We start from the raw sequence: 21,335 nt of genomic DNA, 5'->3' as shown, positions 1-21,335 counted from the left end.
AGTTAAACAAAGCACCCAGTCTTAACCTTCATTTAAATTTATACTTCTGCTAGGATCTATTATTTCAAAATAAAAGGTCCAGGTGGATTGAAACTTGGAAGCTGGAACATCTCTGATCTGTGATTTGATTTGATTGAAAGATTCTTAAACGAAGTTATAACACTTTAGAATGATCGTTAGAATGTAAAATGTTGTTTTTAATTTTTATTAACAATGACAACTATCGTTATCTATCGTTCTCTCTTCAAATTATAATCAATTAGCCATACCATCCTTTATAATTGCTATGTAAAGGTTAAAGATAAGTTATTGAATTTATGATTGTGGATTTTCTACAGCAAAAAAGCAAAAAAAAACTATGATTTTGATTATCAGGATCTTTGTCATGTTTATGATTCAATTTAATTGAAATGCCATTCTTTCTGGGTAACCCACCCAGAAAGGATGAGACTTTAGAGACGACCGTACGTAAATTATACTGTTAGTTTCCTTATATCAATGATTCTCTGCAACAGAAACTTGTTTCTTTCTTTGCTCAACTATTAAATAAATACTATAGACTATATTTAAGGCAGAAGACTTAATATAACCTTGGGATCTTTATTTTATATTACAGTCTTTTATTATATGGTCAAACCTGTCCATAGTCAATCATTTTCAGGAATTATTATACTGGATTCGAGACAATCTTCTAAAAGAGCGACCAGAACTTTTTCTTAAAGATAATTCAGTTCGACCTGGAATACTTGTCTTGGGTAGGTAATTCGAATATACATACCTACTTTTTATATTAGGTAGGTTTCCCATCCTGGTATACTTGTNCTTTTTTCCCAATGAAAAAAAGAAATAATAAAAATAATGATAAACAAAACCAATATTTTTAAATGGACTATTAAGGAAAAATGAAAGGGGTATAGGCTTAAACTTAAGCACTTTAGGAGTTGATCGAAACCTTTAAGAGTCTGATGTTCTTTTATCGAAGAAATTGATATAAGACTGTGACAAAATGTTACTAAAACTTATATATATGTGATTTTGTATAAGAATCAAAGTTTTAAACATTTCATATTCAGCAAATACGCAACCAATTCGAAATTACGATAACCCAGAGGATCCTGAATAACTTAGGTTTGCTCCTAACATAATTTGAATATATTATTAATTCATTTGTATTAAATATGAATTAGATTCTCATACCAAATCTCATATATATAATTTTTGATTAAACGTTTACACAGTTTTATATCCATTTCTCGAGACAGGAACATCAGAGAACTCTTATAGGTCATGATCAACTCTTAAAGGTTTCAGCCTATACCCCCCTTAATTTTTCCTGAACAGTCCCTTTAAGATGATTATTTTTCAGTGAATGACGCAGATTGGGAACTTCTTGGACAATTAGGAAGGATATTTATTATTTAATGAGAAAAATTATCTGAAAAAACTGAAACATTTCATTCTTTCATTTTAATTATTCTCATTTTAATTCAAAAAGAATTGCATTTGATTAATTAAAACAAGATTTAAATCTAACTTTCCTAGAATACGAATTAGAGAATGGGGATAATGTCGTCTTTATCTCGACCCTGCATGGCGGTTGAAGTTAAACTGGTGTATTAAAATATTTTTTATAATTATTCATTTCAGATTCAAGATGTGTGAACCACCCGTAAAAAAGATGAAAAGCGTTCAGTTTACAGGTTAAACATATTGTGATGTTTGTTAATCATCATTTTTATCAAGATTTTTTAAACTCTGTTTGTTGATTATTTGATTTGATGGTTGGCTTGGTGTTGAGTAGGTTGATGTGTCTAATAATTGATTTGTTGACCGTTGCTCGGTTTGGTAGATCGATTGGTTGGTTGGTTGGTTGGTTGGTTGGTTGGTTGGTTGGTTGGTTGGTTGGTTGGTTGGTTGGTTGGTTGGTTGGTTGGTTGGTTGGTTGGTTGGTTGGTCGGTCGGTCGGTCAGTCGGTCGGATTGATTGATTGATTGATCAGGTGTAGAATCTCCTCGTGATGATGGTGAGATGGACCCTGAAGTAGCAAAAAGATTACTCTTGGAGGGGGCTACACTTATACTGCTGGGTAGTATTTAGACTTTTAAGAACAAGTGACATTTTAAACAATTTAGGAATTTCTTCTGAAGTGCAGACAGTACATTTTATTAAAATATTATCTATGTTATTATTATTATTATTATTATTATAATTATAATTATAATTAATGGACAACCTGTTAGTCAATGAAATTGGTGCCGGCGCGCCTTTGATTTGTAACGAGCGATCTGCTCAGAACAGCAACAATTTCTGGTTCTTTTAAATTTATAAATATGTTTCTTGTTCTGCCTTTGTGATTATTCGTGATTATTCGTGTTACTGTTTAAATTAAGATTTTATTTTAACTTTAATTCAAAAGAATCTTTTAAAGCTTGCGATAAATCCAAAAAAATAACTGCAAATTTACCATGCTGCAACATTTTATTGATGCTAACATGTGAGCTAGGAATTGAAATGTTTATTAACTGGTCTGAGTCATAATTTAATGAATTTAAGCCGCGTATCAAATCCCCCAAAATGCGGTTTCAATTGAGCGCCGGCTTAAATCGTGAAAATGTATACAATTATAAGCGGAACCAACCACATTTAAGACGCGGCTCAAATTCTTTAAATTCGACCTCTGTAGACATCATTTCAAGTGAACCTTTATTTCAAGAGTGGCATGCTCAAATCACAATGGTAGCTGTGTACTTCAAGAAAATATGAGATTTCTATAATCCTTTCTTTGATAATTAATTGTTGCTAATATTTGTTTCTTTATAGTGATCTGTACATTTCTGCTAAATTATCAAGCTAGGAAAACGTCGATATCTTCTAGAGCTTTGATCTAATAAAGGTTTAAATGGTACCGTTGTTTATCGGGATTGCCCTTCCTCCTTAAAGGGAGTGTTCGCGAAAAATGAAAGGGGGTATAGGCTGACGGCCAAAAATAAGCGCTTTTGATCGTTACTAATCTTACTCCTATCTGTTGCGTCTATAGGTAGAAAATTGTTATACCAAAGAACGTAGCGTTCATACAAATTCAGAAGGTTGCAACATTCAACTCGGATCATAAACAAATCAATTTAATTCCAAACAAATCATTCAGATATTACAAACAATAATCATTGATAATTTTTCGACGCATTCATATAAAGTTGATATTTCAAAATATTTTATATTTTTTATGATCTGATAGTTACTTTTGAAACCTTATGAAAATATTTATTCCAGTTTTGAGTATTTTTATCATGAATATGATATTTTCCGGGAATGTTTGAAAATCCAGCACCAGCAAAATATTATTTTTTTCTAAATCAAAAATATTATGAAATATTAACTACATATAAATGCGTCGACAAATATTCAATGTAATTGTAATATCTAAATGATTCGTTTGGAACTAAATTGGTGATTTTACGATCCGAGTTGAATGTTGCAAATATCTGAATTTGTATGTACGCTACGTTCTTCAGCCTAAGTCGTTTTTTTAAAACAGATAGGAGTAAGATAAGTAACGATCAAAAGCGCTTATTTTTCGACGTAAGCCTATACCCCCTTTCAATTTTTGCAAACACTTCCTTTAAACGACAGTTCACTTAAATTTACAACGGCAGTCGCTTTAAATTTTAATATGTAATTTTTAAGATTCAACAAATTTTTTATTTATAAGAAATATTTTTAAAATTTTATTAAAGATGTGCCTCCTGGAACAGAAATTGGTATAGACATGAACAGCTGGAATATTGGAGATAAATTCAGAGGTATAATTTATAATAGATTTAGCAAAAAAATATACTTTAAAAGAAAAAATGTTTAGGCGTTAAAATGATTCCTCCTGGGCTCCATTTTGTTTACTACAGCTCAGTTAATATTAAAGGTAAATAGTACACTTCTCATTTATTGAATTGAGAATCTCAAGATTGGGTTCTAATTAGATTTCAGAAATAACAGTGCACGTGAAACCTTTATTTGAGCAAATACTAAATAGATATTCTTGTGTTTCTATGTGTAAACTGTAAACTAGATTTCAACTGTGGTTTCTATTTAAAATGTCTAAATGCAGAGATCTCTATATCTATGTAGATCGAACAACAGCCCCTAGAACTGGATTCTTTTATAACTTTGGACGCGGGGAGTTGGTCGCTAGAAGATGGAGTAGACAAGAGGAGGATATAGGTTATTTTGATTAACATTATTACTGTTATTCTTATTATTATTTTGATTGTTTTGTTATTGTTATTATTGTTGTTGATGTTCCTTAGTTTCTATTATTTTTACATATGCAATTCTTAATAAAAAGATGTTTTTCATCAGGATTATTATATTGCTTTAATGCATTTCCTAGATCCTGTTTTTATTAATTATTTTGATATGCAATACATTATAATTTAAATAGATTGCATTATGATTATTATATTGCTTTAATGCGTTTCTTAGACCCTGTTTTTATTAATTATTTTGATATGCAATACATTATAATTTAAATAGATTGCATTATGATTATTATATTGCTTTAATGCATTTCCTAGATCCTTGTTTTATTAATTATTTTAATATGCAATACACTATGATTTAAATAGATTGCATTATGATTAATATATTGCTTTAATGTGTTTCCCAGACCCTGTTTTTATTGATTATTTTGATATTCAATACATTCTAATTTAAATAGATTGCATTATGATTATTATATTGCTTTAATGCATTTCCTAGATCCTTTTTTATTAATTATTTTGATATGCAATACATTATAATTTAAATAGATTTTATTATGATTATTATATTGCTTTAATGCATTTCCTAGACCTTGTTTTTATTAATTATTTTGATATGCAATACATTAAAATTTAAATAGATTGCATTATGATTATTACATTGCTTTAATGCATTTCCTAGACCCTGTTTTTATTACTTATTTTGATATGCAATACATTATAATTTAGATAGATTGCATTATGATTATTACATTGCTTTAATGCATTTCCTAGACCCTGTATTTATTACTTATTTTTATATGCAATACATTATAATTTAGATAGATTGCATTATGATTATTATATTGCATAAATAAACTCTGTTAAGTTGACACTGTTACTGAGGAAGACCGGGAACGAATGAAAGCTGATTTACTAAACTTGGGTAAATAGATTGAACATGTTTGTTTTTCATTTATTTTTTAATCTTTACAAAATTCTTTAATAGTGTAGTGAATTTAGTCTCTCGTTAGCTGATCACACTGCTGTATTCTGTTTATAGACAGAAAATACATATTTAGAATCTTTTCAAACAAAATTCTCATGTTATTTATTGATTTAAATTTGTTTTTTATTTTATTTTTTCAAAATCTAAAGAAAAAATTGGATATTGGTGAAGATTACAAGGTTTTTTATTTCTGATTCTGGCTTCGCAAAAATGTCTATTGATCGGAACTTTTGTGTGCAGCATCTTATGTCTTAAATCTTGAACACTTGATATTGATATCGAATGTAGGCATTTTTAAATTTTAATGATCAAAGCTTGATCTCTTCATTAGGGTTATTCCTTTAACCAACGCGGAATATCGAGAAGGAATTAGAGAAGTATATCTTGCATAAGATGGAGATCAATCCTTAATCCCGAGATTCACAACATAAAAGTTCTGACTTCAGAGCTGGGAACCTTTGAATTGTGGATATTGGGATTAATGCTTAATCCACTCTTTTCTTTATCTCGAGATTAATTAATGCTTGTTCTCCTCTTGTAATTAATCTCCAGATTAATTAACTGATCGGGATTAAGGATATCTCATTCTGAAGTTTTCAGCTCTGAGCACATTTTCAAAGAACTACTAAATCCACATCTGAATTTTGCTGTAAAAAAAAACAAAAACAAATTATTAAGACCGTAATCTGGGAAGCTATCCATACAGTTCATGGAAGAAATGGATTTCTTTATCTAACAGGTACCTTCTAGTACCTTCTAACCACTATTTACAATTTACATTCTTTAGTTCACTCAGTTCAAAATATCGCCAACAAATGGAGTTAATATATACTTTAGATTCACTTCTCAGGAATCTCATGATGATCTACAAGAGGACCTTTTTTCAAACCCCNCCCACCCCCCTTTACATCCTTTCAAAATCAAAATAAAATACTTCTTACAATCCATTGATTTTAACGAAAATATATTAATACATAAAAAACAACTTTTTTTGTAGAATAAGTGATGCAACTCTTCAACGGCTAGAGCCCATTAACAGGTTAAATCTAAACGAGAATTGTCTTGATATTTTTTTATTTTATTTTTTACTTAAATTGAGTTTTACCAGAATCACAGAAGTAATTTAATTTTAGAAAAATAAGTTCAGTGACTGATATGATTCCAGATTCACGAGACAGAACAGATATGACCAGGTAGTAATATGAGGGAGGGGGTGCAGAGGCGCCATGATCCCCGCAAAAATGACCTCCGAGCCTCCGGATTTGCAGAATTACCTCCAGGCCCCCCAAAACTGGTCTCCCAGCCTCCCAAGCCTTCCGTCATTCTGTCTCCACGCCCCGCATTTTGGCTCCAATAAAAAAATAATTGGCTTTTATCTCCACCAAGAACCTTTTTTTAAAAAATACATTAACATTTTGTATTAAAAAGTGAGTTTTAATTGAGATTAAAGGCTTGGATTTTGTTTTTCTAAATTTCACAAATTCCTTAAATTGTGAAGAAAGATAGAAAAATTTTATATTATTTTAGAGGGGTCTCATGTATGAATCAAACAATATCAGCGACAATTTACAAAAAAAAAGGTAGTTTTTGTGAAATCCTTGTATTTGTGATTTTATCGTATGCTTTAGAAAATATTGAAGAACTATTTTTTTAAAAATTGAAACAAAGAATTAAAATAATCTAAATATCTATTACATGCTATACTAACAGGTTAGGGCAGCTTTGTGTCATATCTTGTTGTTTTAATAAGTTAAATTTTTATATTAATAATTCGAGGAATTAGTCATATAAATAAAAATTGATATACAGATGTGGGGGGAGGGGGTGCGCAAAAACTCGTATATTACAGGACAGATCCTCATTAATTTGCATTTTTATGATAAAATGTAATGCTAAGGAATCGAGAGTTAATTAAATCTTCAAATCATGATGCCTTCAAAAATATTAGATAAGTCGTTTATAAAGGTCGTCTTTTACTCATTCCATCTTAATGTAAACTTTACAGAAAAATAACTCCAGATCAATTGAATGAACGAACATGTCAAAATTGTTGATTAAACGGTTCTTTAAACTATGCCGGAGTCTACTATGAAGAGATATATTTTGATATTTGTTTGGTTAAACCAACAAATTTAAACAAAAAATAAAAACAACAAGCGGAGACCAAAATGCGGGGCGTGGAGACAGAATGGCGGGAGGCTTTGTGACGTCACAGAGGCTGGGAGACCAGTTTTGCGGGGCCTGGAGGTAATTCTGCAAATCCTGAGGCTCGGAGGTCATTTTTGCGGGGACCATGGCACCTCTGCACCCCCTCCCTCGTAATATACAGTATAAACAACTAGCTTGAGAACCCAGCTTTCCCCATGGTATTCATAGTTTACCCTCGCTTGGTAGTAAATTATGATTCTAGCTGGTTTTTTTTTTTAAAGTGGACATTCCCGTTGTTCTCCCGAGTTCCCCAATTTGAGGCAAATCGGTAAAGGGGTTAATGGGTTATGATAGGACAATGGACATTCAAACAAACAACTAATATGTAGATACACATTTGTATTTTTATCCGGCTGCAGGCTTAATTTTGAGTGACCCTCCATTTAAAGAGTGGCATTTCCGATTCATAATAGTATCCTCCCCCCACCCCACTTAATTTTTACTAATATTTTTTACACACAAAATCATTATTATCTCTAGTTTTGCCAAAATAAAAATACCTACTTTCCAATATTCTGAAAAAGTATTTTCCAGAGGGGGGGGGGGTGATTTAAAGAAAATATGATTGAAAATAAATTGTTTTAGTTCCAATAACGACGACGTAAGACTGCCCTGTATGAGTGCTAGGCCTGGCACTGAGGTACATTATTTTAACTTGAAAAAATATTTTAACTTGTTCAAATATACAATGTTTAGACGCCAATTTTAAAGACAAAGGGAAGTTAGAGCAAAATATTAAAATCTCTTAAGATATACACTATACAGGATGACAAATTATTACTAGTATCTTCCCAGAATTAGTTGTTTGATCGATTGATTGATCAGTAGAATGATTTATAACAAATGTTAAAATTAAAATCAGATTCGGGCTGAAAAACCAGTTACACAATCGGGAATTGAACCTCCAGGCTGTTCAATGGAGCTTCAAGCTTTTCTTAAATTCATGATTTGATTTGATTTGATTTGATTTGATTTGATTTGTTTTGATCGATTGATTAATTGGGTAAATGAATGATTAATTGATTGATGATGTGATTGATTGATTGTAAAGGTTAGGTATACAAACTTATGGAAGCAGAAATATCCTGAGGGTTCATCTGCCGAGGAAATTACAAGGTACAACAAGGATTCTTCAATTAATGAAAAGAAGGAAGGAATCTTTAATTAATTACAAGATGGAATATTCTTTACATATTTAAAAGATAAAAAGATTCCTGAATTAATAACATGATGGAAGATTCTTTAATTAATTACTAGAAAAAGAGATTCTTGAATTAATTAAAAGAAGGAGGGATTATTTAATTACTTACTAGATGGAAGGATTCTTTAATTACTTACTAGATGGAAGATTATTCCAATACTTACAAGATAAAGAGATTTCTGAATTAATTTCTATTTGGAGGGATTCTTTAACTAAGTACAAGAAGGAGGGATTCCTTAATTAATCACAAGAAGGAGGGATTCTTTAATTAATTACTAGGTGGAAGGATTCATTAATTAATTACAAGAAGGAGGGATTCTTTAATAACATAATAGATGGAGGGATTCTTTAATTACTTACTTGATAGGGATTCCTGCATTAATTACAAGAAGGAGGTGTTCTTTAATTAAGTACAAGAAGGAGGGATTCCTTAATTAATCACAAGAAGGAGGGATTCCTTAATTAATTACTAGGTGGAAGGATTAATTAATCAATTACAAGAAGGAGGGATTCTTTAATAACTTAATAGATGGAGGGATTCTTTAATTACTTACTTGATAGGGATTCCTGAATTATTTACAAGAAGGAGGGATTCTTTAATTACTTCCTTAATTAACTGCTAGATGCAATGGAGGGATTCCTAAATTAATTACAAGAAGGATGGGTTCTTTAATCAATTACTAGAAAGCAGAATTCCAAACATATGTGGAGTAGAAATCAATTACTTAATTTATTTATTTGTTTTAAGAATTAGCAATCAATTCACAAAGGATTCGTTAATAATTACAAGATAAAAGAGATTAATTAATAAATTAGTTGATAAACTATCAATTGAAATAAGAAGAGTTAATTTTTTATTTTTAAAAAGTTGTGAAGTTTTGACGTTTCCTAAAAAATATGCTTTGTTTTTTCAAAGTTCTAAAATCAAAGCATTTCAATCAAACCGTCATTTAATTTTATGAATGTAATAATTATATGAAAAAAATCATGTTCAGGCATAGTATGGATGGAAGCTACCAGCTGACCAAATTTATCGGTCAACTTGATAAACTGTACGGAGATCAGGTCTCCAGCTCTATGAGTGACAGGTAGGCTGACCAAACAAAATTTTAAGTTTTCATATTTTTAAATCTTTATACTTTTTTGAGTATTTCTCATTTTTAAAATTGTGAACACATTATTAAAGAAATTAAAGTGGAAAACAAAATGATAGTTTTGATCGCAGTTCTCGACCCAGAAATTATTTTTACCAAAAATATTGGCCAAAATTCATGGTTTAAGGCTCATTATTATTTAAGGTTAGTTTTCTACTCGTTTCCGCTCCATTTGCAAAATTACCATGATTTTTTCTAAAAAACAAATGCTGTAATTTATTTTTTTATTTTTCTAGAAGTCATGCTCAAGAAATCCTGGCTGAGCTTCAATTCTCATTTCTTTGCTTCTTGGGTAGGTCACCTTTATAATGGTGCTTATCTGAACAGACGCCTTTATAAAGGTGCTTATCTGAACAGACGCCTTTATAAAGGTGCTTATCTGAACAGACGCCTTTATAAAGGTGCTTATCTGAACAGACGCCTTTATAAAGGTGCTTATCTGAACAGACGCCTTTATAAAGGTGCTTATCTGAACAGACACCTTTATAAAGGTGCTTATCTGAACAGACACCTTTATAAAGGTACTTATCTGAACAGACACCTTTATAAAGGTGCTTATCTGAACAGACACCTTCATAAAGGTGCTTATCTGAACAGACACCTTTATAAAGGGGTTAAATGGAGGTTAGAGGAATGCTGTTATGATTTATTTGAAAACCTTTATAAATGGCGTTATTTGAGCAGTGAACAGTGAATAGTGAGCACCTTCATTAAGGGGGTTCACTGAAAACCTTTATAAAAGGGGTTATCTGGAAACCATTATAAAAGGAGTTTACTGAAAATCTTTATAAAAGGGGTTATCTGGAAAGCTTTATAAAAGGGGTTCACTTAAAACCTTTATAAAAGGGGTTATCTGGAAATCTTTATAAAAGGGGTTCACTTAAAACCTTTATAAAAGGGGTTATCTGGAAAACTTTGGGGAGTTATCTGAAGACCGCTGTAAAGGGGGCTATTTTAACTTAAAGGGAAAGAATACGACAATTTGATTTGGAATGACAAAATAGTAATATTTTCAAGAGCTAATATATTTTCTTTTCAAGTTGGTATGAACTATGATAGCTTTGAGCACTGGAAGGAGTTAGTCGTGATGATGTGCAGTTGTGATTCAGCTCTTAGCGTTCATCCAGATTTATTCATGGACTTCATTAGGAAAACATTCATTATTTACAGATATATTCATGGACTTCATTAGGAAAACATTCATTATTTACACATATATTCATGGACTTCATTAGGAAGGCATTCATTATTTACAGATATATTCATGGACTTCATTAGATAAACATTCATTATTTACAGATATATATTCATGGACTTCATTTGTAAAACATTTATTATTTACAGGTTTTTGAAAAAGATAAGTAATGTGATGTATTGTTCAGTGATCTTTATTTTCAAATGCAAGAGGTTCCGAGGGATTTCTTTGTAGATATTGTTAGCAGGTAACTGTTATGATTATGTACACGGTACACTGTACCGTGTACACGGTACACTGTACCTTGTACATAACACATTTATAGAGTAATATTTATACTGTTCAAAGGACACTGTACACTCTACACTCTACACTCTACACTCTACACTCTACACTCTACACTCTACACTCTACACTCTACACTCTACACTCTACACTCTACACTCTACACTCTACACTCTACACTCTACACTCTACACTCTACACTCTACACTTTACACTCTACGCTCTATTCTGTACACGTACACTGTACACTCTACACTCTACGCTCTACGCTCTACGCTCTACACTGTACACTACACACTGTACACTGTACACTGTACACTGTACACTGTACACTGTACACTCTTAACATTACACTGTACACTGTAACAACTGCTGATAGATACTTAAAAATTATTAACAACCAAATTTAATAGTCTACAAATATTTATTTCTTTAATTTTTCCTAATTTGCAGTGATAATTTTCTCTGTTCCTGCCTAAACACATTGTTTTCTAACATGCGATCTACACAGGGTGTCCCTCAAAAACTAAAGGTAATATATTTGTCCCACAATATCCCAAAAATCATTTTATCCAGGCAAAATTTTCAATTTCGACCAGCCATAAACCTTTCCCGGGATTATTGGATAAACAAAAACACTCAAACACTCAAAATTTACATAAAGAAGAGAAAACAAATACCAAACCAAAAAAAAAAAAAAAATTATTCAGTTAAAGTGCGAGAAGTTTGAAACCAATGTGAAGAAAAAGTTTGGCTGGGATTTTGACATTGTACCAGAAGATGAGGAACCGGTTGTTGTTGTTCTATAAACCGGTTTCTGCAGTACATTGTACTGGAGCATGAGGAACCTGATGTTGTTCTATAAACCGGTTTCTGCAGTACTTTGTACCAGGAAAATAAGGAACCGGTTGTTGTTGTTCTATAAACCGGTTTTTACTTTTAAAAAACTTAAGAGCCATAAGAAAAGTATTACGAATTACGAAGAATTTCTTACACAATTTTTGTTAAAATGTACAAATCTAATAAACTTTTTTGATGACATGTTCTTTTGAAATTTAGATTTTTAATATTAGATGACGTGACCTTAATGTTTATAGATATTATTAGATATTAAGTTAAGGTACGTTGAAATTACTCACAGCATTTCCGTTCTGAAACTTTGTGTTTAGAACTGAAAAAATAATGTCACAAGAGGATAGATTTTTTAAATGTTTTTTAGTGAAAAAAAAATAATTTTGATATCCATTTTACTACTTTGTACATTTTAAAAACACTTTTTATATTTTTGTAAACATTTTTATATTTTTTTGACAGTTTTGAGGCCTGTTAAAGAAAGAGACGTTAATTTATTAACAGAATTAAGTTGTTTTTATGATTATATTTCGTCAGGATATGAAAAACAAAAATGGCTGACAGATCAACCTACGCAATAAATACTTCTTTTCATCAGTTCTAAATTATCTCTTTATGGATTTTTGTATTAAACTGTGGATATCAACTTCAATCGCTAACGCCAAGAGTGCTATCCCTAAAAAAATATTTCTAATAATTTTCAGGATCTAGGCTCACTAAATATATCCTTTATAAGAAGCATGAAAAACGTATCCTTTTTTCTAAATGATAATCTTTTTTCAACAAATTATTTTAAAGAAAAAGCCTTTTTTTGATATTTTATCTATTAAAGCAAGCAGTTAAAGAAAAGGTAATTGTAGGTGTTTGATTACAACTTATGTTAATATCTCAGATCTAACAGATCAGTTAGTCCTTCTTGAATGGAAAACGGAGACATATTGTGACATTTTGTTGTTGGTTAATTCATATTTTGTATCCAGAGAATCTGAGGGCTTTTTAAATATAAAATTTCTGTGTATGCAGATATCTTATCCTGGTATTTATTAAGTGTTGGATAACTTCTGTATGAATAAGGATATACGTTATACATATGTACCATAAAGCCTTCGGTGCGTACAGGAGTAATCTGTTGTGCACTGACACCTACCTTTCATTCTAGATTTATTGGATTTGATAATGTAACAACTTACATAAATTCAATACGCAGAAAATATGCCAAGGTTACTAGTTCTATGCAGATAAGAAATATCAGTATCTTCAGTATCTTTATTATCTTCTGAAACTTCAAGTAAGTAAATAGATTATTTAATTAGATCATGACAATTAAGATTTAGTGCCCAGGATCCGAGTCTGCAATATGTTTGCTTCCTGTACATAGCACAAATATATTAGCAATCTGATGTCTTATAACACGTTGAGATTTCAATCCATGAATTCTGATCACTTCAGTTTAGGGGTGGACAGCGATTATTATTATTATAACTATTGTGTAGTCAAGGTTTTAAGTATCAAAGGCATCAGGTTGCAAAGGTTTAAGAATTAGATTCTTGGCGAGTATTTAGTTCCTTCAAAAAGTTTTTTAAAACTCTACGAATATTCAATTTGACAAATAATATCAAACAAAAATTTTTATTTTAAGCGCTAATAACAGAGAGCACTTTCAAAAGGTTTCCTGCACGGAATGTCTCCCCACAAAACATTTCCACGACAAAACGTTTTTTACCACAAAATGTTTCCTCATATTACATATCCACCACAAAACGTTTCCTGCTTATAACTTGATGTAATTAACCTTCAACAAAACGTTTTAGTTAAAAACTGTTTCCAGCTTCAAAATTTGAAGTATTCAAAATGTTTCCACTAAATGATTGTTTCTACAGTTTAATCATCATGGAGGATTGTTACGGTATAAATATCAAACATATTTACATAACTTGAACTAATTAACTCATCGTTTTCCATGTTTTTTTAATCACTTACGAGGATTTGTCGTTTCCATTTATGTTAAAATAAAATTTCTCAAACCATTTCAAAGTAAAAAGTTTTTAAATGTTTAATTATGTATTAATATCATAAATAAAATCAATTCTGTAGATTCCTTTCTTTTAACAAATAAAAAATGCTGGAAACATTTATGAAAGTAAACATTTTGCAGCAGGACACATTTTGCGGAGAACACACTTTGTAGCAGCCCGTGCAGGAGAGGAGACATTTTGTGGAGGAAACGTTTAGTAGCAGTCCGTGCAGGAGAGGAGACATTTTGTGGAGGAAACATTATGTAACAGGAAACTTGTGTAGAGGAAACGTTTAGCAGCAGGAAACTTTTTGTGGAGGAAACTTTTTGTATCAAGAAATATAGTGTGGGGAAACAGTTTGTGGGGTAATCTTTTGTTGGGAAATGTTTAGTAAGTTCTTCAAGTGCTCCAATAACACGGTGCAACTAGCAAGGGAGAGGACTGAATTCTAGGTTGTCCAACCTTGGTTGGATTACATCCCCAACTGTAGCACATATGGGGATTTTGAAACCCTTGATTTATAGATTTTCTGAGGATTTTGAACTTTATTCCAATAATGAGTAAATCAGGGTAAATACATTAAATGAAATTGTAATCTTTTTAATTTTTTACTTCGTAATAACATGCACATTGCACATTCTGTATCAGTCCCAATATCCGTGCCAGAAGGAAAAATTATAATTTTTCTATTTGCAGTTTTCATTATTGTACTTTTGATTTAGAATTAAAATGTGTCAATTATAGAAATTCAAAAATTAAGTAAAAGGTTAAAAAACAGTCTGAAATCTGGCTGTTTTTAGGTTTCTGGTGATTAAATTTTTATTTTTGAACTAATTCGTGGGTTTAAATGAATTGAGTCTTTGCCACAACCTCAAATTTTCTAATCCCTATATCTTATCAACCTGATGGTGTATACCTTTGATATTTCAAACTCAGATTATTTAAGTCAAGAGAATTCATAGTTTGAAATTTCTAAGGTCTACGACATTTGGTTGCAAAGAAGTAGATATTGGAAAATCAGAGTTTGTGGCAAATACTCAATTCCTTTGCTTAATTGCGGGTTTAAACATTTTCTAGTTGGGCAGCCTGCTAAAATAAAAGGGTTTGTTTCACCCCTGAGTTCAGATAAGAATATTAACATGATGTTGTAGAAGATAAAAAAAAGTGAAAATCATGATAATATTAGAATTAATTAATTAGAAGGATATGGAAGATATTACTAGTGCTCATGATAAAAATGAAAATAGTAATACTAACAATGAAAATGAAAATGATAATTTTAAGAACTATAATAAATTAGAAAGATGAGAGGAATTATTGGTCTAATATGCTTGGTTGGGTTCAGTGCTGCAGGAAAAGGTAAATATAACTTTCTTAAAGGGACTGTAACAGTATTTACATATTTACCATTAGTTTTAATCTGACATTCAAATAGACAGAAAGAAAAGAGAGAGTGATTAGCCCCGATCAAATGAATTCTCCAACTGTTTAGCTCCGATCAAATGTATTCTCCAACTGTCAAGCTCCAAACAATAGTATTTTCCAATTGTTGAGCTTTGATCAAAACTATTCTCTAATTGATTAACTACGATCAAATATATATTTCCAAATTCCAAGTGATTAACTCAGATGAAATGTATTCTCTGATAGTTTATAGTTTCGATAAAATGTATTCTCTGATTGTTTAGCTTCAATGAAATGTATTCTCCGATTGTTGAGCTTCGATGAAATGTATTCTCCGATTGTTTAGCTCCGATAAAATGTATTCTCTGATTGTTTAACTTCGATGAAATGTATTCTCCGATTGTTTAGCTTCTATTAAATGTATTCTCGATTGTTTATTGTTTAGCTCCGATTAAATGTATTCTCCGATTGTTTAGCGCCAATGAAATGTATTCTCCGATTGTTTAGTTTCGTTGAAATGTATTCTCCGATTGTTTAGCTTCGATGAAATGTATTCTGCAATTGTAGAGCTCACCTAAAATGTATTCTTCGATTGTTAAAGCTTCGATGAAATGTATTCTCCGATTGTTTAGCTTCGATGACATGTATTCTCCGATTGTTTAACTTCGATGAAATGTATTCTCCGATTGTTTAATTTTGATAAAAATGTATTCTCCGATTGTTTAGTTTCGATGAAATGTATTCTCTGATTGTTTAGCTTCNTGATCAGATTAAGGTTTCAAGGGAACCATTGTAATTCGGGTATTGACATCTTTGCATAGAGGGTCACTTGAATATACTTCTTTTTCATGTTTTTCATAATAGATATAAGTCAGGGTTACCCATAATAGATGAGACTAAAATGACGACATTAAACTATTAAAATATAACAATCTGCCTTAAATATAACCCCATGTAAGGAAATGATAATGATTTGATATCAAATATATCTTCATATGTCAAAGCTCAGAATTTAAAATCCTTTTGATATGTAAATAATCTTTATTTTTTGTCATATGTTTCTAAAAAATATGGTGACCCCTCCCCTCCCCTTTCTAGTTGCACTTATTATATTAAATTTTTATTTTATGAAGAATTGAGGGGATTATACTTGGTGTAGGGGCCAAGAAAAATCATGGATTTCATATTCACGCTGAAGGATCTTTAGACAATGACTGCGCAGGCGCCGGCGGCCATTTTAATCCCGATCAGGTCAGCCATTTTGTATTTTAGAATCTCATTTTAATCCTTAGTTAAGAATTTTAAAATCAAACCGAAAAGTTACCTTACCTTGTTCAGCCTCTGAAAAAGTTAAATTTGATTTTTAAAATCATTGATATTGTTATTATTGAAATTTGAGGGTTGAGGTGGTCGATAAGTTTTGACAAATACATTTCAAATAGAATTCAAATTAATTCTCACTGTCTCACTATTTTGTATTCCCCCGGTCTCGAATGATGTATATAAGTAAGTATTTTCTTAACATGAATGTTTTGTTACATCTTTGTTTTACAAATCTTTTCTTGCACAAATCGTTTTGAATAATAATAAAAAAAAATTTATTTTGTTTTGAACGAAGAGGCATTTTATACTGACTCTAAGAGAGAGGGGAAGGAAATGAACTCAGAATTTAATTTTCAGAAAACCCACGGAGCCCCTGATGCTGAAGTGAGACATCTTGGTGATCTTGGAAATGTTCATGCTGATCTAACAGGTTTAAACTAGATTTTCATTTGTCATATCAGTGCTGATCTAACAGGTTTAATCTAGATTATCATTTGTCATATCAGTGCTGATCTAACAGGTTTAAACTAGATTTTCATTTGTCATATCAGTGCTGATCTAACAGGTTTAAACTAGATTATCATTTGTCATATCAGTGCTGATCTAACAGGTTAAAACTAGATTATCATTGGTCATATCAGTGCTGATCTTACAGGTTTAAACTAGATTTTGTCATATCAGTGCTGATCTTACAGGTTTAAACTAGATTATCATTGGTCATATCAGTGCTGATCTAACAGGTTTAAACTAGATTTTCATTTGTCATATCAGTGCTGATCAAACAGGTTTAAACTAGATTTTCATTTGTCATATCAGTGCTGATCTAACAGGTTTAAACTAGATTTTCATTTGTCATATCGGTGCTGATCTAACAGGTTTAAACTAGATTTTTATTTGTCATATCAGTGCTGATCTAACAGGTTTAATCTAGATTATCATTTGTCATATCAGTGCTGATCTAACAGGTTAAAACTAGATTTTCATTTGTCATATCAGTGCTGATCTTACAGGTTTAAACTAGATTATCATTGGTCATATCAGTGCTGATCTAACAGGTTTAAACTAGATTTTCATTTGTCATATCAGTGCTGATCAAACAGGTTTAAACTAGATTATCATTGGTCATATCAGTGCTGATCTTACAGGTTTAAACTAGATTTTCATTTGTCATATCAGTGCTGATCTAACAGGTTTAAACTAGATTATCATTGGTCATATCAGTGCTGATCTTACAGGTTTAAACTAGATTATCATTGGTCATATCAGTGCTGATCTTACAGGTTTAAACTAGATTTTCATTTGTCATATCAGTGCTGATCTAACAGGTTTAAACGATTTTCATTTATCATATCTGTGCTGATCTAAACTAGATTATCATTGGTCATATCAGTGCTGATCTTACAGGTTTAAACTAGATTTTCATTTGTCATATCAGTGCTGATCTAACAGGTTTAAACGATTTTCATTTATCATATCTGTGCTGATCTAACAGGTTTAAACTAGATTTTCATTTGTCATATCAGTGCTGATCTAACAGGTTTAAACTAGATTTCCATTTGTCATATCAGTGCTTATCTAACAGGTTAAAACTAGATTTTCATTTGTCATATATGTGCTGATCTAACAGGTTTAAACTAGACCTTCATTTGTCATATCAGAGCTGATCAAACAGGTTTAAACTAGATTTTCATTTGTCATATCAGTGCTTATCATACAGGTTAAAACTAGATTTTCATTTGTCATATCAGTGCTTATCTAACAGGTTTAAACTAGATTTTCATTTGTCATATCAGTGCTGATCAAACAGGTTTAAACTAGATTTTTCATTTGTCATATCAGTGCTGATCAAACAGGTTTAAACTAGATTTTCATTTGTCATATCGGTTCTGATCTAACAGGTTTAAACTAGATTGTCATTTGTCATATCAGTGCTGGTCAAACAGGTTTAAACTAGATTATCATTTGTCATATCAGTGCTGATCTTACAGGTTTAAATTAGATTTTCATTTGTCATATCAGTGCTTATCTAACAGGTTTAAACTAGATTTTCATTTGTCATATCTGTACTGATCAAACAGGTTTAAACTAGATTTTTATTTTTCATATCTGTGCTGATCTAACAGGTTTAAACTAGATTATCATTTGTCATATCTGTGCTGATCAAACAGGTTTGAACATCACATCACATAAAAGTAAAGTTTAAAATTTTGCATGTTTTCAAACATAGATATAACTCCAACTCCTTATTCTTCAAATTTGTTGAAAAGAAATGTTTGCGATCAAAACATTTCGCATAAAAAGACTTTTAAGTTAGTAAACCCTAAACCAATGGCTTAGGACAATTACAGATTTTTAAAGTCAAGAAAAGTAATGCAAATTTTCACATGAGCTGGGAACATAATTGTTTGATCTCTATTTACGCTGTGGGCAATTATAATTTGAGGATCAAAGCTTAATCTCTTCATTTCAGTAACCCCTTCATGGTTACAAATATACTGCGGATATAGAATAACGACGATTAAATTAATCAGCAGATTAGCAAATGCGTTGATCTCGATATCCACAATACAAGAGTTTTCAGCTATGGTTGCACAATAGTAGATAATAGAGAAGACTATTTGAATAAATTCTACTATTCAGGAACTGTCGAGCTGAGAATTCAGGATTCCATGGTCAGCCTATTCGCTGACGAAGAGCATTCAATCATTGGCAAGGCTCTTGTTATTCACGAAGGTATAGGGATGCAACTTCAACAATGAACAATCTTAAAGGGACTATAAACTTCATTTCAAGTGACCCTCCATTCTAAAATGAGAATGCCCGATTTACAACTGTACCCTTGATAGCTTTTTTGATCAAGTATGAATTAGACATCCATGTTTTTGTTTCTTTAGACTGTTTATTTTCATTTGCGGTTTCTCTGCAAAGTAGAAGCAATGCAGAATTTTAACACTTTTCGAGTCAGAAAAACGGTGAATATATTCTTCCACATTTTTGATCAGATTAAGGTTTCAAGGGAACCATTGTAATTCGGGTATTGACATCTTTGCATAGAGGGTCACTTGAATATACTTCTTTTTCATGTTTTTCATAATAGATATAAGTCAGGGTTACCCATAATAGATGAGACTAAAATGACGACATTAAACTATTAAAATATAACAATCTGCCTTAAATATAAATTTGCAATCGTACGTTTAATGATTAAGCAAAGAGCAAAACAAGTTTATGTAGAATAAATTGTCTGAATAAATTCCATAATGTCGTCTCTGAAGTCAAATTCTCTGTGGGGAACCCGTTGCTGGTATTATCATTGTTTAATACTACTTTTAATGAACTGTAAGAGAAAACGGTATGTTTACATTAAAAAATTTTTTTTAACATAAAACAGTATTATTTGTTAATGGCGTAAAAAATATTGATTTTTTATTCACAAACTGATTTTGAATCAGGTGAAGACGATCTAGGACTAGGAGGGGATGAAGGAAGCCTGGCAACCGGAAATGCGGGAGCTAGAGCCGGATGTTGCATCATCAAAGAAGTCACCCATTTCCGGAACTAAATTGGACTTCTCCAAAAACCATTATTTTGTGTTATTTTGTAAAATAAACATGAAAATTCTTTTAAAAATATTATTTTACATTAGAAAACTAAAATAATAACAAAATATTAAATATACCATAAAACCTATTTGGATAGCTCATTGATCGTTTTTATTTGATTTGAAGGCGACAAAGCAAACGATCGTTTTTAACTATTTATAGGTGAATAAGGGTCTATGTTAACGATCTGTAAAGAAGGTACGGTCGTTAATGATCGCCAAAAATCTAAAACGACGATTTTAATCTTTAAGAACAATATTTTTGTTTTTACTATGTCGTGCCTAAACGAAACGATCAGTTCAATAAAGAAAAAACGTTCCATCCCTGAGCATGCAATGCCTAAATCTAAGAGAAAACGCAATTGCAATAAAAAACTTGTTTGATAGAAAGGTACGGCACGGTCGTTGATGATCGACTAAAACCAAAAACGACCAACCTTCATTATTGAAACGACGAACTTTATTTAAGATAAAAACTATCACTTCGTTTTTCAATTTTCATAAAGTTATTCATTTCAAAAACAATTGTGTTGTTTTACTGTGTCGCGCGTTAACGTAACGATCATGTGTCTTTTTCAGAAAAGTACAAAAATCCATCCCTGTACACTATAGTTTCAGTAGAAGTAAATATTTCCAATTACTGTTAAGCGCCGATTGAAGGAGTCATATCTCTGATTGGATAATGAGAAAGATAGAAAGATAGATATTACAGCCATGCAATTTTTATTGGTTCAGAATAGACATCAAACACATGACTGAACCCTGATTGGATCAGGCGCTAATGGACTCGGCATACAGGAGTGTGTCCCTGCAATGCATAAATCCGTGGTTACTTTATAAGAGGAAGCAAAATTGC

At 31.2% G+C, this 21,335-nt stretch overlaps 2 protein-coding genes and 1 long non-coding RNA gene across 3 annotated transcripts; all 3 read left to right on the top strand.

Moving 5' to 3' along the window:
* The first annotated feature begins 722 nt into the window (after nucleotides 1-722).
* LOC111697424 (protein AAR2 homolog) lies at nucleotides 723-12,325 on the top strand. The gene is made up of 19 exons (XM_023467446.1): nucleotides 723-755; nucleotides 1,367-1,402; nucleotides 1,648-1,700; nucleotides 2,000-2,086; nucleotides 3,735-3,800; nucleotides 3,857-3,916; nucleotides 4,123-4,215; nucleotides 5,122-5,178; nucleotides 5,920-5,980; nucleotides 6,239-6,280; nucleotides 6,375-6,434; nucleotides 8,035-8,089; nucleotides 8,501-8,565; nucleotides 9,646-9,738; nucleotides 10,041-10,096; nucleotides 10,845-10,953; nucleotides 11,187-11,246; nucleotides 11,738-11,816; nucleotides 11,995-12,325. Exons 3-19 carry the CDS (start codon nucleotides 1,655-1,657, stop codon nucleotides 12,091-12,093), a joined length of 1,188 nt encoding a protein of 395 aa, XP_023323214.1. The 5' UTR covers nucleotides 723-755; nucleotides 1,367-1,402; nucleotides 1,648-1,654; the 3' UTR covers nucleotides 12,094-12,325.
* A 952-nt stretch (nucleotides 12,326-13,277) lies between these two features.
* On the top strand, nucleotides 13,278-16,316 carry LOC111697421 (uncharacterized). Its single transcript, XR_002764284.1, has 2 exons — nucleotides 13,278-13,424; nucleotides 15,452-16,316. It is a non-coding gene; the product is annotated as an uncharacterized LOC111697421 (long non-coding RNA).
* Nucleotides 16,317-16,550: 234 nt separating this feature from the next.
* On the top strand, nucleotides 16,551-20,508 carry LOC111697401 (superoxide dismutase [Cu-Zn]). The gene is made up of 5 exons (XM_023467413.1): nucleotides 16,551-16,558; nucleotides 16,689-16,806; nucleotides 17,236-17,308; nucleotides 19,519-19,611; nucleotides 20,331-20,508. Exons 1-5 carry the CDS (start codon nucleotides 16,551-16,553, stop codon nucleotides 20,438-20,440), a joined length of 402 nt encoding a protein of 133 aa, XP_023323181.1. The 3' UTR covers nucleotides 20,441-20,508.
* The last annotated feature ends 827 nt before the right edge of the window (nucleotides 20,509-21,335 follow it).

Source organism: Eurytemora carolleeae, unplaced genomic scaffold, assembly GCF_000591075.1.
Source record: "Eurytemora carolleeae unplaced genomic scaffold, Eaff_2.0 scaffold197, whole genome shotgun sequence".
In the NCBI taxonomy this organism is placed as follows: Eukaryota; Metazoa; Arthropoda; class Copepoda; order Calanoida; family Temoridae; genus Eurytemora; species Eurytemora carolleeae.
Note: the sequence above shows the minus strand (reverse complement) of the source record. Positions and strands in the feature narration are given on the sequence as shown.

What these genes read in the sequence shown, in the direction of transcription:
- LOC111697424 (XM_023467446.1), top strand. Translation starts at nt 1,655, where the DNA reads ATGTGTGAACCACCCGTAAAAAAGATGAAAAGCGTTCAGTTTACAG. An exon ending in CAGCTCAGTTAATATTAAAG is followed by an intron (nt 3,917 to 4,122) that starts GTAAATAGTACA and finishes ATATCTATGTAG; the next exon opens with ATCGAACAACAGCCCCTAGA. An exon ending in AGCTGATTTACTAAACTTGG is followed by an intron (nt 5,179 to 5,919) that starts GTAAATAGATTG and finishes CAAATTATTAAG; the next exon opens with ACCGTAATCTGGGAAGCTAT.
- LOC111697401 (XM_023467413.1), top strand. An exon ending in TGTTCATGCTGATCTAACAG is followed by an intron (nt 17,309 to 19,518) that starts GTTTAAACTAGA and finishes TCTACTATTCAG; the next exon opens with GAACTGTCGAGCTGAGAATT. An exon ending in GGCTCTTGTTATTCACGAAG is followed by an intron (nt 19,612 to 20,330) that starts GTATAGGGATGC and finishes ATTTTGAATCAG; the next exon opens with GTGAAGACGATCTAGGACTA.